This window comes from Carcharhinus amblyrhynchos, chromosome 32 (assembly GCF_965287045.1).
Source record: "Carcharhinus amblyrhynchos chromosome 32, sCarAmb.v2.hapA, whole genome shotgun sequence".
NCBI lineage: Eukaryota > Metazoa > Chordata > Chondrichthyes > Carcharhiniformes > Carcharhinidae > Carcharhinus > Carcharhinus amblyrhynchos.
The window spans coordinates 18,145,239-18,157,431 of record NC_137355.1 but is presented as its reverse complement, the minus strand read 5'-3'; the positions used below and the strand labels follow the sequence as shown (position 1 = coordinate 18,157,431).

General features: G+C 41.6%; 1 protein-coding gene across 1 annotated transcript in view; it reads left to right on the top strand.

The window, feature by feature from the left end:
* Positions 1–12,193, top strand: part of scaper (S-phase cyclin A-associated protein in the ER) — a 359,135-nt gene that overhangs the window by 188,130 nt on the left and 158,812 nt on the right. Inside the window, exon 22 of the mRNA XM_080216291.1 lies at positions 4,909–5,035. Coding sequence (XP_080072417.1) covers positions 4,909–5,035 — 127 coding nt within the window. The remainder of the gene's footprint in view (positions 1–4,908; positions 5,036–12,193) is intronic.

The following is a 12,193-nucleotide window of genomic DNA, read 5'->3' as shown; positions in this document are numbered from 1 at the left end:
GAAGTTTGCTGGGTCAAAGTCCTAGAGCTCACTTCTGAACAACACTGTGCATTTACCTATACCACATGGACTGCAATGGTTCAAGAAGGCAACTCACCACCACTGCCTTCTCGAGGGAAATTAGGTTTGACACTAAATGTTAGCCTAACAGCAATATATACATCCCATGAATCAGTATTTGAAAAAAGAAAATCACAGGGTAGTTGCAGATGAGGAATGCATCTTAGCACGTCCATCCAGAAAGATCTCCGATTCAGAGCGTCCAGCTGTATTTATAAGTGATTGAAGCTTTTTTGTCTTCACTGCCTTTGCTAGAATTCTAATTCATGTGCCTCCATTGCATTCTTTGGTGAAATCAAGAATCATGGGGATAAAATCTGATTTTAGCAAGTGCGGTATAGCGTGAGAATACAGAAACGTTTGCCTGCTTTAGTGCATGTTCTGAAGGATAAGAAATGTTCTTCAGTTAAACCCCATGTGTCATAATGACTAAAAATCTTTAATTGTAGGTCGTTTCGAATTTACAAATACTTTCTACCCACAATGATCCTTTTGTAGTTGTGTTAAACAGAAAAATAATACACTTCATTTTTTGTAGCTGGGTGTGGGGGAGATTTGTGTGCCTTTTTCATTCTTTTAGATTACCACCACATGCAGCAGATAGTTAATCACAGATCACAACCCACCCTCAGGGCTTGCAATTCAAATGAATAAATCAGCCTTCTTAAATTTCACAGTATTATAATGTAAATGCTTCAAGCACATTCTCATGTATGTATGATACTGCTGGATCTCCATTTCAGCTTTCTTTCTGGCGCTTTCACCTGTAGGAAGTGTAAGAATTTCTGCCAGCTATGTGAGACCTACGTGTGCCAGCCAGCAGTACAGCAAAACAACTAATAATTCACAAGATGGCAACATATTGGCCCAGCTTTTTAAATGGCACCTTTTGTAGCCTATGGATACTTTGCAGCCAGTGAAGTACTTTTGAAGTGAAGTCCACTGTGGTTTCCTACATTACGCTCCCAAGTGACTGCCCTCTTATTGTCCCGGATTCCACTTACCACCATGCCAGAGAAAAGTTTCTCCTTGCACATCTACCTTGTTGAATTTATTACTTTAAATACCTTGGCTAGATCACTCATCAACGTTTTAAACACATGAGAATACAAGGTAAGTTGTTAACCATCCCTCATAATTTAACTCCTTAAGCCAATGGTACGATTCTAGTGAAACTAAAATATATTTCCTTAAGTTTGGTGCCCAAAACTATTCATGGAACTCTAGATGACCAAGGCACAGTGAAGGTGAAGCGCTTTCTTACTTGTAAATTTCATGAGGAAAAATACCAATATTCCATTAACCTTTTTGATTAAATTTGTTCCTGTGATTTGTGTACATGGACATCCAAACTCCTTTACTATTCCACAGTTTCCAGCCTCCCAAAATTAAGTTTGCCTTTCTCAGATCCAAAATGTGTGATCTTAAATTTCCTCTGCATTTAATTCCATTCAGCATAGCACACTTGCTTAGTCTGCTTATACCATTTTGTAACTTTCACTGGCTCATCCAGATAACTCACCATTCACCCATAACTTACTGCCATCTGCAAACTTGTATATCAATCTCTCTATTTCTTTATCAAAGCCATTAATATCTATGGTGAAATTCTGAGGCCCCAGTGAAGTTCCCTGACTCACCTCCCACTCATCAGAGAATGAACCCATTACCTAACTGCCTATCTCCTCTTTCCCAACCCATAAGGTTACCTCTTATTACATCTGCTCATGTTTGCTAATAATCCCTGTGCAATACCTTATGAAATGCCTTTTGGAAATCCATGCAGATATGTACAATGCTACTGAAGTTTTAAATTTTGATTAAGAATAAATTCAGAACCTGCTACCTGCAGAAGAATGAACACAACCCTGAAATTCTATTTGGAAATTTGTGTAGACAGCATCAATGTCCCCTACATTTATATATTCCTGAATGCACCATGCTGTGGGAGAAAAAGGAGCTAAATTAGGCAGACACAATCTTCCATTCACAAATCCACGTTCACACTTTTTGATCAACTGATACTTATCTAAGGACTCAGCCATCCTCTCTTTGGGCACAGTAAGAAGTCTCACAACACCAGGTTAAAAGCCAACAGGTTTATTTGGTATCATGAGCTTTCAGTGCGCTGCCCCTTCATCAGATGAGTTGCTCTTTGATGCTAGATTCCAGCATCTTCCCCCTAGTTGATGTTTAAATCCTAGTGTTTATTAATTCTTCGAAAGGCGGGGTAGTTCTGAATTAATTTTAAACCAAACCTACAATTTCAGTAGCTCCATACATTGTGCTGGTTTGGTAAGCCTTTGGGCAGAAAATCTGCCCTTTGTAAAAGTAGCCTGAGATGTGGGTGAAAGACACAGTATCAGAATGAAGGGCCACCCTGTCTTTAATCCCTGGTGCACCTGATATTCTTCTTCCTGTTATAGGCATGGCGGTAGCTGTCATCTAAATAAAAAGAGTTACATGAATGCCTGAGGGGGAGCTCATAATTATTATCATTTGCAGAAGAGTACAAAGAGTTCCCTTTGCTCATTGCCTCAATGAAAAGTATACTTTCACAAAAAGAGCTGTGTAACTCTTGACAGACGATACTCTAATTCAACTATATGGTTATTGAAATATTAACAAATTAAAATATGAGGGTCTTAATTGTTGCTTACCTTGTGCATTCATCGATTATACCCACTGCAACATCAGAGTTGATACCTTAATGTCGATAGCGCAGTTGGCTGGACGGCTGGCTCACAATGCGGAGCGAAGCCAATAGCATGGGTTCAGTTCCCATACTGGCTGACTTTTCTCATGAATACCCCGCCTTTTCAACCTTGACCTTCGCCTGAGGTGTGATGACCCTCAGGTTAAATCGCCACTAGTCAGCTCTCTCTCTCTCTCACTCAAAATTGGGGGAGCAGTCTTTAGTCCTCTGGAACTTTGTCTACTTTCATTTCAGTAACTGCATACAGGGCATCCAATTTATACACAAAGGTTTCACAAACTGCAATGGGGCAAACAACCCCTTAATTGATTTTTGATGATGATGGAGAGAGGAATTTTCAAGGATCCACGGGATCTTTGGCATATCCCAGATCAATCAAAATAGGGAGATGGAGCCTCAGATTGATATCAAGCCGTTCACGCCCCGCCACCACTGCCATAGAGGATGGAGAATTTGATGCTGAGCTAAATCTCTGTTTGCTGCGGCGGGATCGGGGAATCCGGCTGCTATGAATGGCCGGGGAATTCCAGCCATAGTGAATTGCCAGATAAGATTATATAGTCAGCAACAAAAACTGCACTTAGAAATAAACATGCCAGCAACTGAACCAGGTTGACATTGACATGAAACTGCTAAATGCTAGCAAGGGCGATAGGATTTGACAGCATGGTACTATTAATATTTGTTTTTGACCCTCAAAACAATAATGAGGAATAAAATTAATTTGCGTGAGAATTGCAAAATTCTCTCCATTTTGAAAAATCGATTCCTCGTTCTTAGCTTAATGTGCACCCTGCCTCCCTACCCATCCATCTTACAGTTCACACTTACCATCTCTCTGACTTCTCAAATCTGCCTTGGGAGAGCGGAAACGGGGAGGGGGTTGAGGGGCAGGTTTTCCAATTCTCCTGAATGGAAGGAGTTCTTGGGAACATGCTATACTGCACTTTTCTCACCCAGACTGAGTCAGAAAGTTTGGTGAGAAAGGTGCAACTGCATTTTTGTGTCGTAAATAGGAGTGGAGTTGCAATCTGATCACTGTACGTGCCCCTCATATAGCGTAATTCTACCTGTAGCTTAATTGTGGACATTGTGGGAGTGAATGCAAGCTGTGGCAACAACGATCAGTGGTTTGTTGGATTTAGTTTTAGCTGGAAACCAAAATAAGCCTGTGCAATCAAAGTTCTTGCTGAGGTCTACCTTAAGCATCAAGACAACATGGTTACCCAGAGGTTATCAAGCTAATAAATAAACTTTACTTTTACTTTACTTATTAGTGTCACAAGTAGGCTTACATTCACACTGCGATGAAGGTACTGTGAAAATCCCCTAGTCGCCACATTCCAGCGCCTGTTTGGGTACGCTGAAGGAGAATTTAGCACGGCTAATGCACCTAACCAGCACATCTTTCAGACTGTGGGAGCTCCCGGAGGAAATCCATGCAGACATAAGGAGAACGTGCAAACTCCACACAGTCAGGATAATTAAGAACCCCACGCACCCCGGACATTCTCTCTTCCGCCTTCTTCCTTCGGGAAAAAGATACAATAGTCTGAGATCACATACCAACTGACTCAAGAACAGCTTCTTCCCTGCTGCCGTCAGACTTTTGAATGGACCTACCTTGCATTAAGTTGATTTTTCTCTACACCCTAACTATGACTTTAACACTACATTCTGCAATCTCGTTTCCTTCTCTATGAACGATATATTTTGTCTGTATAGCATGCAAAAAACCATACTTTTCACTGTATGTTAATACGTGTGACAATAATAAATCAAATCAAATAAAAAAAATCAAATTAAGCAGTGACCGAAGCCGGGAATTGAACCTTGGTCCCTGGAACTATGAGGCAGCAGTACTAACCACTGTGTCACCATGCCACCTGGTTTACTTTTGACCCCACGGACGTAACCAAGCACACCGCTCAATTGTCCAAAAAAAGATCATTCATAGGAAGACCCATCATCGTTTTTGGGCAGTTCAGAATGGTTGATAGCTTTGCACATCCCAAGGGCAAAAAAAAATCTCTTTTTGTATTTATCCATATTTCAGTCTTGTTTATTTTGATACCTCCTTTTAAAAACAACAATAAAAGTAATTTCGCTGACATTTTTGTCTTTGCACACAGACTTCAGCGATTAGTGAAAGATCTCCTCAAGCAGCAACAAGGACAGGATAGTGGACCTTGGGCAAACAATAAGGTGTCCTCCCTTGACAGGACACTGGGGGAGATCAGCCGCATACTGGAGAAACAGGTACTGCAGCTAGTTACAATTCTTTGCTGATTTATCAGATAAAACTCTGAAGACATCTCCTCACAATTATAGTTGTTCAGGCTAAAATATCATGATTTGAATGAATTTTGTACAAGTTACTGTCAAAAGGTTTATTACAATGTGAAGATGATTCTGTGATTTCCTATTTCAGAATATAATCATAATTTGACCCTTGTGGGACACTTTGTCTGGATAGTGTAAGGAGTCCCAACACCCTTATACTTGCTTCCATCTCCCTATTCCATCTTGTGCATTAGTTTTCAGTTGCGCACATGGTAACTGCAGTGGATACCTCATTGCACAAGTTATCTTTCATGAATGTTTTTACCATCGCCATGCAGTAACGTTCAACTTCAACTCACATAAGGGACTGTTACAGATAACCTGCAAAAAAAATTCCAAAATATCAGATATCAATTGCATTAGATTCAAAATTCTTGTGCTCATGTAAATCGCTCCATACCCTTTTTCCCCATCCAATCTGCCACCATGTCCACCCTATATTTCATCCAGCATGCTTTGTCCTCTCACCAGCCTTCTGTACATCCATCCCCCTGTGCTGCGCCATTAGTATCAGAGCTTTCAGTTGTTTTGGTCCTAACCTCTACAATTTTTTCCCCGAATTTCTCGACCACTTTTTAAAAACTTCCTCAAGAAATCATCTTTTTGACCCAGATGGGGGCAGCACGTTGGCACAGTGGTTAGCACTGCTGCATCACAGTGCCGGGGACCCGGGTTTGATTCCTGGCTTGGGTCACTGTCTGTGTGGAGTCTGCGTGGGTTTCCTCCGGATGCTCCGGTTTCCTCCCACACTCCAAAGATGTGTGGGTTAGGCGTGTTGGCCATACTAAATTGTCAGGGGGACTAGCGAGGGTAAATGCATGGGGTTGTGGGGATAGAGTCTGGGTGGGATTGTGGTCAGTGCAGACTCAATAAGACAAATGGTCTCCTTCTACACTGTAGGATTCTATGATTTTGGCTATCCTTTCTATCTCATTTCTCGGCTTAGTGTCCCCTTTTCTTACAACTATTTGTAAGCTGCCTTGGGACTGTTTTATGTTAAAGGTTGTTATATAAATAACTTCATTGCAGTGTTAATGTAAGCCTTACTTGTGATTAATAAATAAACTTCATTTTATAAATGCAAATTTTTGCAATTATTCTTGCTCTCTTTTTCTTGCTCCTTCTTCTCCTCCTCTTTCTCTTCCTCTTCCGCATTGTTGTCCTCTGGCTGGGTGGCAGCAGTTAAGGAACTTCACCAGAATGTAGTTCATATTAGACAGGAATTGAGTATCTGCCTTTTCTGTTATTGAAGAAGCAATATGAACATCTTCAAGCAGTGGAGAATAGGCTATTTTACAGAAGCAAGAATATGACTGCCATGTAACACGCACAATGCTGCTAAGGTGATCTCTGTTTACCTTCACAGTTCTATTTAAAACCATACCACCTCATTGCTGTAAATAGACACTTCTCTAGGTTGACAGCTGTTCATAAATTTCCATCATGTGGAGATGCCGGTGTTGGACTGGGGTAAACACAGTAAGAAGTCCCACAACACCAGGTTAAAGTCCAGCAGGTTTATTTGGTAGCAAAATCCACTAGCTTTTGGAGCACTGCCCCTTTGTCAGGTGAGTGGGAGTTTTATTCACAAACAGGGCATATAAAGACACAAACTCAATTTACAAAATAATGGTTGGAATGCGAGTCTTTACAAGTAATCAAGTCTTAAAGGTACAGACAATTGTCAGAAGTGAACAGAACTCCCATTCACCTGACGAAGGGGCAGCACCCTGAAAGCTAGTGGATTTTGCTACCAAATAAACCTGTTGGACTTTAACCTGGTGTTGTGAGACTTTTTACATGAATTTCCATCCCCAAGTCAGAATAAACTGACATGAGATGACCGCCTTTCCTTATTTACATGTGCTAAATTTTAAGTATGATGCCTAAAACATGATGGACGTGGAATGGTTGCAAGACTGTTTATATTGTTTTTGTTCGAATTGCCATTGGGGTGATTGAAGTGTATCTGATAATTGCAAATAGTACAGTGCAAATGTCCTGGCCATCTTTTCATTTTGTGTACATGGTTAAAATGAGTTGACCAGAGTGGCACATTTGAAATCAGGTGTGCACTACATGGGGAGTCTCACATACACATTCATTAGGTAGGATTTTACAGCCTTGGTGCCCCCCCACCCCCCAAAGGTTAACAGAGATTTCCATTATTAGACCCTCGCCCGCGCTGATACCGTGGCGGGCAAGGTGGTAGTGTTCTGGCTGCAGTGTAATGTGTAACAGCATTCCAGAAGGTGGCCCCTCAAGCACAGCATTGATTGAGATTATGGCTCCTGATAAAATGTCAGTGAGTATAACTGCCCTTTGTATAAGAGCATTACTGCTTGTCTCATCTCAGGTGCTCTTTGCCCCTTTTTTTTTTGAAAATCACAATTACTGCAGGTGATTTCTTAAAGCACAGAAATTGTTGCATTGAGGTAATGGCCTAGCCGTTTTATTACTAGACTATTAATCCAGAAACTCAGCTAATGTTCTGGGGACTTGGGTTCGAATCCCGCCATAGCAGATGGTGGAATTTGAAATCAAAATCTGGAATTGAGAATCTACTGATGACCATGAAACCATTGTCAATTGTCAGAAAAATCCATCTGGTTCACTAATGTCCTTTAGGGAAATAAATCTGCTGTCCTTACCCAGTCTGGCCTACATGTGACTCCAGAGCCACAGTGACGTGGCTAACTCTCAACTGCCCTCTGAAAGTAGGATTGGACAATAAATGTTGGCCAGACAGCGACGCTCATGTCCAACGAATGAATAAAAAAACGTAGCTGTTCTATTTGGTGCAGAGTGGAGAAGTGGAAGAAGCTGCCAGCCTATTGAATCAACTAAGGTTTTGTTCAAAAATGATGTTTATTAATCTAAAGATAGATGACTGCTGATGGCTATATTTATATGCAAGCATGACATAATGCTTTGCATGTGCGAGCAGTTCTGGTGCCTTAAGGTGAATTCCATAATGAATCTGATAAACTTGTACAAAATTCTAGGAAATCTCTGCATTACAGCTGCTATTTTATATTTGTAGAAAGAAGAATTAGGTTTCAGTGCAAATGAGATGTAGCTTTTTTAAGCATGTCTGCTAAGCCTCTCTCTCTCTGCCCAGCTACATACAGCTGGCAGCTTTTCTGCATTTTGAGAGTTACTGAAGAGAGTTTTAGAATCATTTTGTTTTTCCAAGTTTCATACCTATGCCCTGGCAAGAGTCACTCCTGACAACAGCACAAACAGCTTTTGGCAGTTGCTGGATTATTTCTCATAGTTTGGCATTACATCCCCGGGCAGAATTTTATGGTCCCCATCGCAGCAGGGGGCGGCGTTGTAAAATGCAGTGAGTCGTTCAAAAGCCGCATTGACTTTGGCAGGACGGTAAAGCCCCACTGACATAACATTTACCACCCCCCCCACTGCATTTTGTGTCATTCCAAACTAAAAATATTGCATGGGACCCATTTGATTATGCTAGGTTTACTTTTGGCATGTTGTTACATTGTAAGTACTGATTTGAAACTGGTACCTGCTAAGATTTGATTCAATTTATTATTGTCACATAGAATCATAGAAACCCCACAGTGCAGAAAGTGGCCATTCGGACCATCGAGTTTGCACCCACCACAATCTCACCCAGGCCCTATCTTCATATCCCTACATATTTACCCACTAATCCCTCTAACCTACGCATCCCAGGACACTAAGTGTCAATTTAGCATGGCCAATCAACCTAACCCCGCACATTTTGGACTGTGGGAGGAAACTGGAGCACCCGGAGGAAACCCATGCAGACACGGGGAGAATGTACAGACTCCACACAGGCAGGAATCAAACCCGGGTTCCTGGAGCTGTGAAGCAGCAGTGCTAACCACTGTGCTACTGTGCTGCCCACATGTATTGGGATACAGTGAATATTGTTTCTTGCGCACTATAAAGACAAAGCATATGGTTCATAGAGTACATAGAGGAGAAGGAAAAGAGAGGCTGCAGAATGTATTGTTACAGTTACAGATAGGGTGAAGAGAAAGATCAGCTTAATATATGATAGGTCCATTCAAAAGTTTGATGACAGTAAGATTGGTAGCATAGTGGATATTGAAGAAAGTTATCTCCAATTGCAACTGGATCTTGATCAATTGGGCTAGTGGGCTGACAAATAGCAGATGGAGTTTAATTTAGACTAATGCAAGGTGATGCATTTTGGTAGATTGAACCAGGGCAGGACTTACTCAGTTAATGGTAGGACGTTGGGGAGAGTTACAGAACAAAGAGATCTAGGGATAGATGTTCATAGCTCCTTGAAATTGGAGTCACAGGTGGACAGAGTGGTGAAGAACGCATTTGGCATGCTTAGTTTTATCGGTCAGAACATTGAATACAGGAGTTGAAATGTCTTGTTGAAGTTGTACAAGACACTGGTAAGGCCACATTTGGAGCACTGTGTGCAATTCTGGTCACCCTATTATAAAAAGGATATTATTAAACTAGGAAGAGTGCAGAAAAGATTTACTAGGATGCTACCAGGACTTGATGGATTGAGTTATAAGGAGAGGCTGGATAAACTGGGTCTTTTTTCTCTGGAGCATAGGAGGTTGAGGGGTGATCTTATAGAGGTCTATAAAATAATGAGGGGCACAGATCAGCTAAATAGTTAATGTCTTTTCCCAAAAGTAGGGGAGTCTAAAACTAGAGAGCATAGGTTTAAGGTGAGAGGGGAGAGATACAGAAGTGTCCATAGGGGCAATTTTTTCACACAGAGGGTGGTGAGTGTCTGGAACAAGCTGCCAGAGGCAGTAATAGAGCCGGGTACAATTTTGTCTTTTAAGAAGGTTTAGATAGTTATATGGGTACGACGGGCATAGAGGGATATGGGCCAAATGCGGGCAATTGGGATTAGCTTAGGGGCTTTGAAAAAAAGGGCTGATGGACAAGTTGAGCCGAAGGGCCTGTTCCCATACTGTAAACCTCTTTGACTCTATGATAACAGCATGGAAGAAGCTGTTTTTGAGTCGGTTGGCATATGTTCTCAGACTTTTGTATCTTTATCCTAACAGAAGAAGGTGGAAGAAAGAATGTCCTGGGTGCGTGGGGTCCTTGATTATGCTGTCTGCTTTTCCAAGCTGTGGAAGTATAGGCGGAGTCAATGGTCAGAAGGCTGATTTGCATGATATACAGGGCTACGTTCATAACCCTTCTTGCTTTTTGCAGTCTTGGTCAGAGCAGGAGCTAAACCAAGCTGTGATACATCTGGAAAGGATGCTTTCTGTGGCCCATCTGTAAAAATTGGGGACAGTCATAGTGGACATGCCGAAGAGGCAATACAAATTATACTGTCAGTTCTATGATAAGGGAAAACAAAGTTTATTGTTTATGTGTACACTTAAAACCTGGTTAGAAATGTTCAAAAGCTACTTAAGTTTTAATGCCCACTCCTGTTAATGCTAAAAGTGAAATTTGAGATGAATGTATCAGTGATAAGCGCAGCAATAGAAGCCAGGAAAGGATTAAATTGAAATTTTTGTTTGTGCTGACCTAAACTGGGGTGGATGTTGAGGTACCTCAGTGCCTTTGGCACCCTTGAGTTGAGAAAAACCAGTAAGAAGTCTCACAACACCAGCTTAAAGTCCAGAGGTTCATTTCTTAGCAAAAGCCACTAGATTTTGGAGCGCTCACTGCCCCTTCGTCAGGTGAGTGGGAGTCAACATCCACTCACCTGACAAGGGGGCAGCAAGCACTCCAAAAGCCAGTGGCTTTTGCTGCCAAATAAACCTGTGGACTTTAAACTGGTGTTGTGAGACTTCTTACTGTATTTACCCCAGTCCAACGCCAGCATCTCCACATCTTGAGGAAACACCACCCAGTCCTTTCCACCTCTGGTTAATATCTGGGGACCTCTGCTGGGAGTGCACAAATTTCAGGTGTGAGTAGAATTAGGCTCCACTCCGAAACCCCAGGAATGGCTGAACAGTCCACTGACACATTTTGAAAAGTTACACACATGAATTGTGGCCACTCAAGAACATGATAACGCAGGAAGGAAACAACTGCCTCGACAGAGAATTGGGGATTTTAAAAAAACTGGTGAGAGGTTAAAACTGTTCAAAAAGATCTCTGGTAATTTGATATTACACTGTGGCCGGTACGGAACCAAAGCAGTAGCAACATGGTAAAAACATTCTAAAGGAGATAGTTGGAATAACAGATGCTGAAACATGGTAGGAAAGATAAAGTGGGGTAACTGAAAGCCTGATTGATAAAGTATTTTTTGAAAGAGTTTTATGAAGGAGAGAGAAGTGTAGAGGTGAAGGCTTTTAGAGAGTGGGACTGAGGAGTCTGAAAGCAGAGACCAAGTGATGAGCAAAGGAAGAGGGAGTGCATAAAAGGCCAGAGTTAGATCAAAGGTGCTGGGGAACATTTAAGGCTGGACTTTCGCTTGGAGGAATTTGAAGACAAGGGTGAGAGGTTTAAATGTAATACTTTGGGTGAAAGAAAGTCGTTATAGGTCAATAAGGGTGAAAGGGGTTGATTGACAGGAAATGCATTGTGTATGTCAGGACGTGGATGTCGAGGTTGAGGACAAGGTGGAGTTTATGAATGGCAGAGAACAGGAGGTTAGCAAGGAGGGCACTGCAGTAACTGAGTGTAGAGGTGACAACAGGGTGGGAAGGGGTTTCAGTGAACGAAGGGCCAGAGGTGAAGAATGTAACACAGGCAGAGAGAGCTGGTTTGTTGATGGATAGGGTTTGAACTCAAGATAAAGCAGAATGCCAGGATTTTATCCCAAGTGTATAGACAGGAGGTGGATTGCAAAGGAGTAACATTTGTGACAGGGTCTGAAGAAGCTGGGTGTTCAGTTAAAGAAGGCAGCCAGGTGTTGCATTTTGAAAGTAGTCTTATGCCTTTAACAATTTGGTCAACTTTATGCTCAAATTAGAGTGAACAGTTTGTGTTTATATAAAACAATCATCAATGAAGACGGCATCGCTTGAGCAGGCTTTTTAATTTTCTTTTGGGCCGGATAACAGACATGCTGTGGCAATGTTTTTCTAGCCTGCAAATTCCAATCCG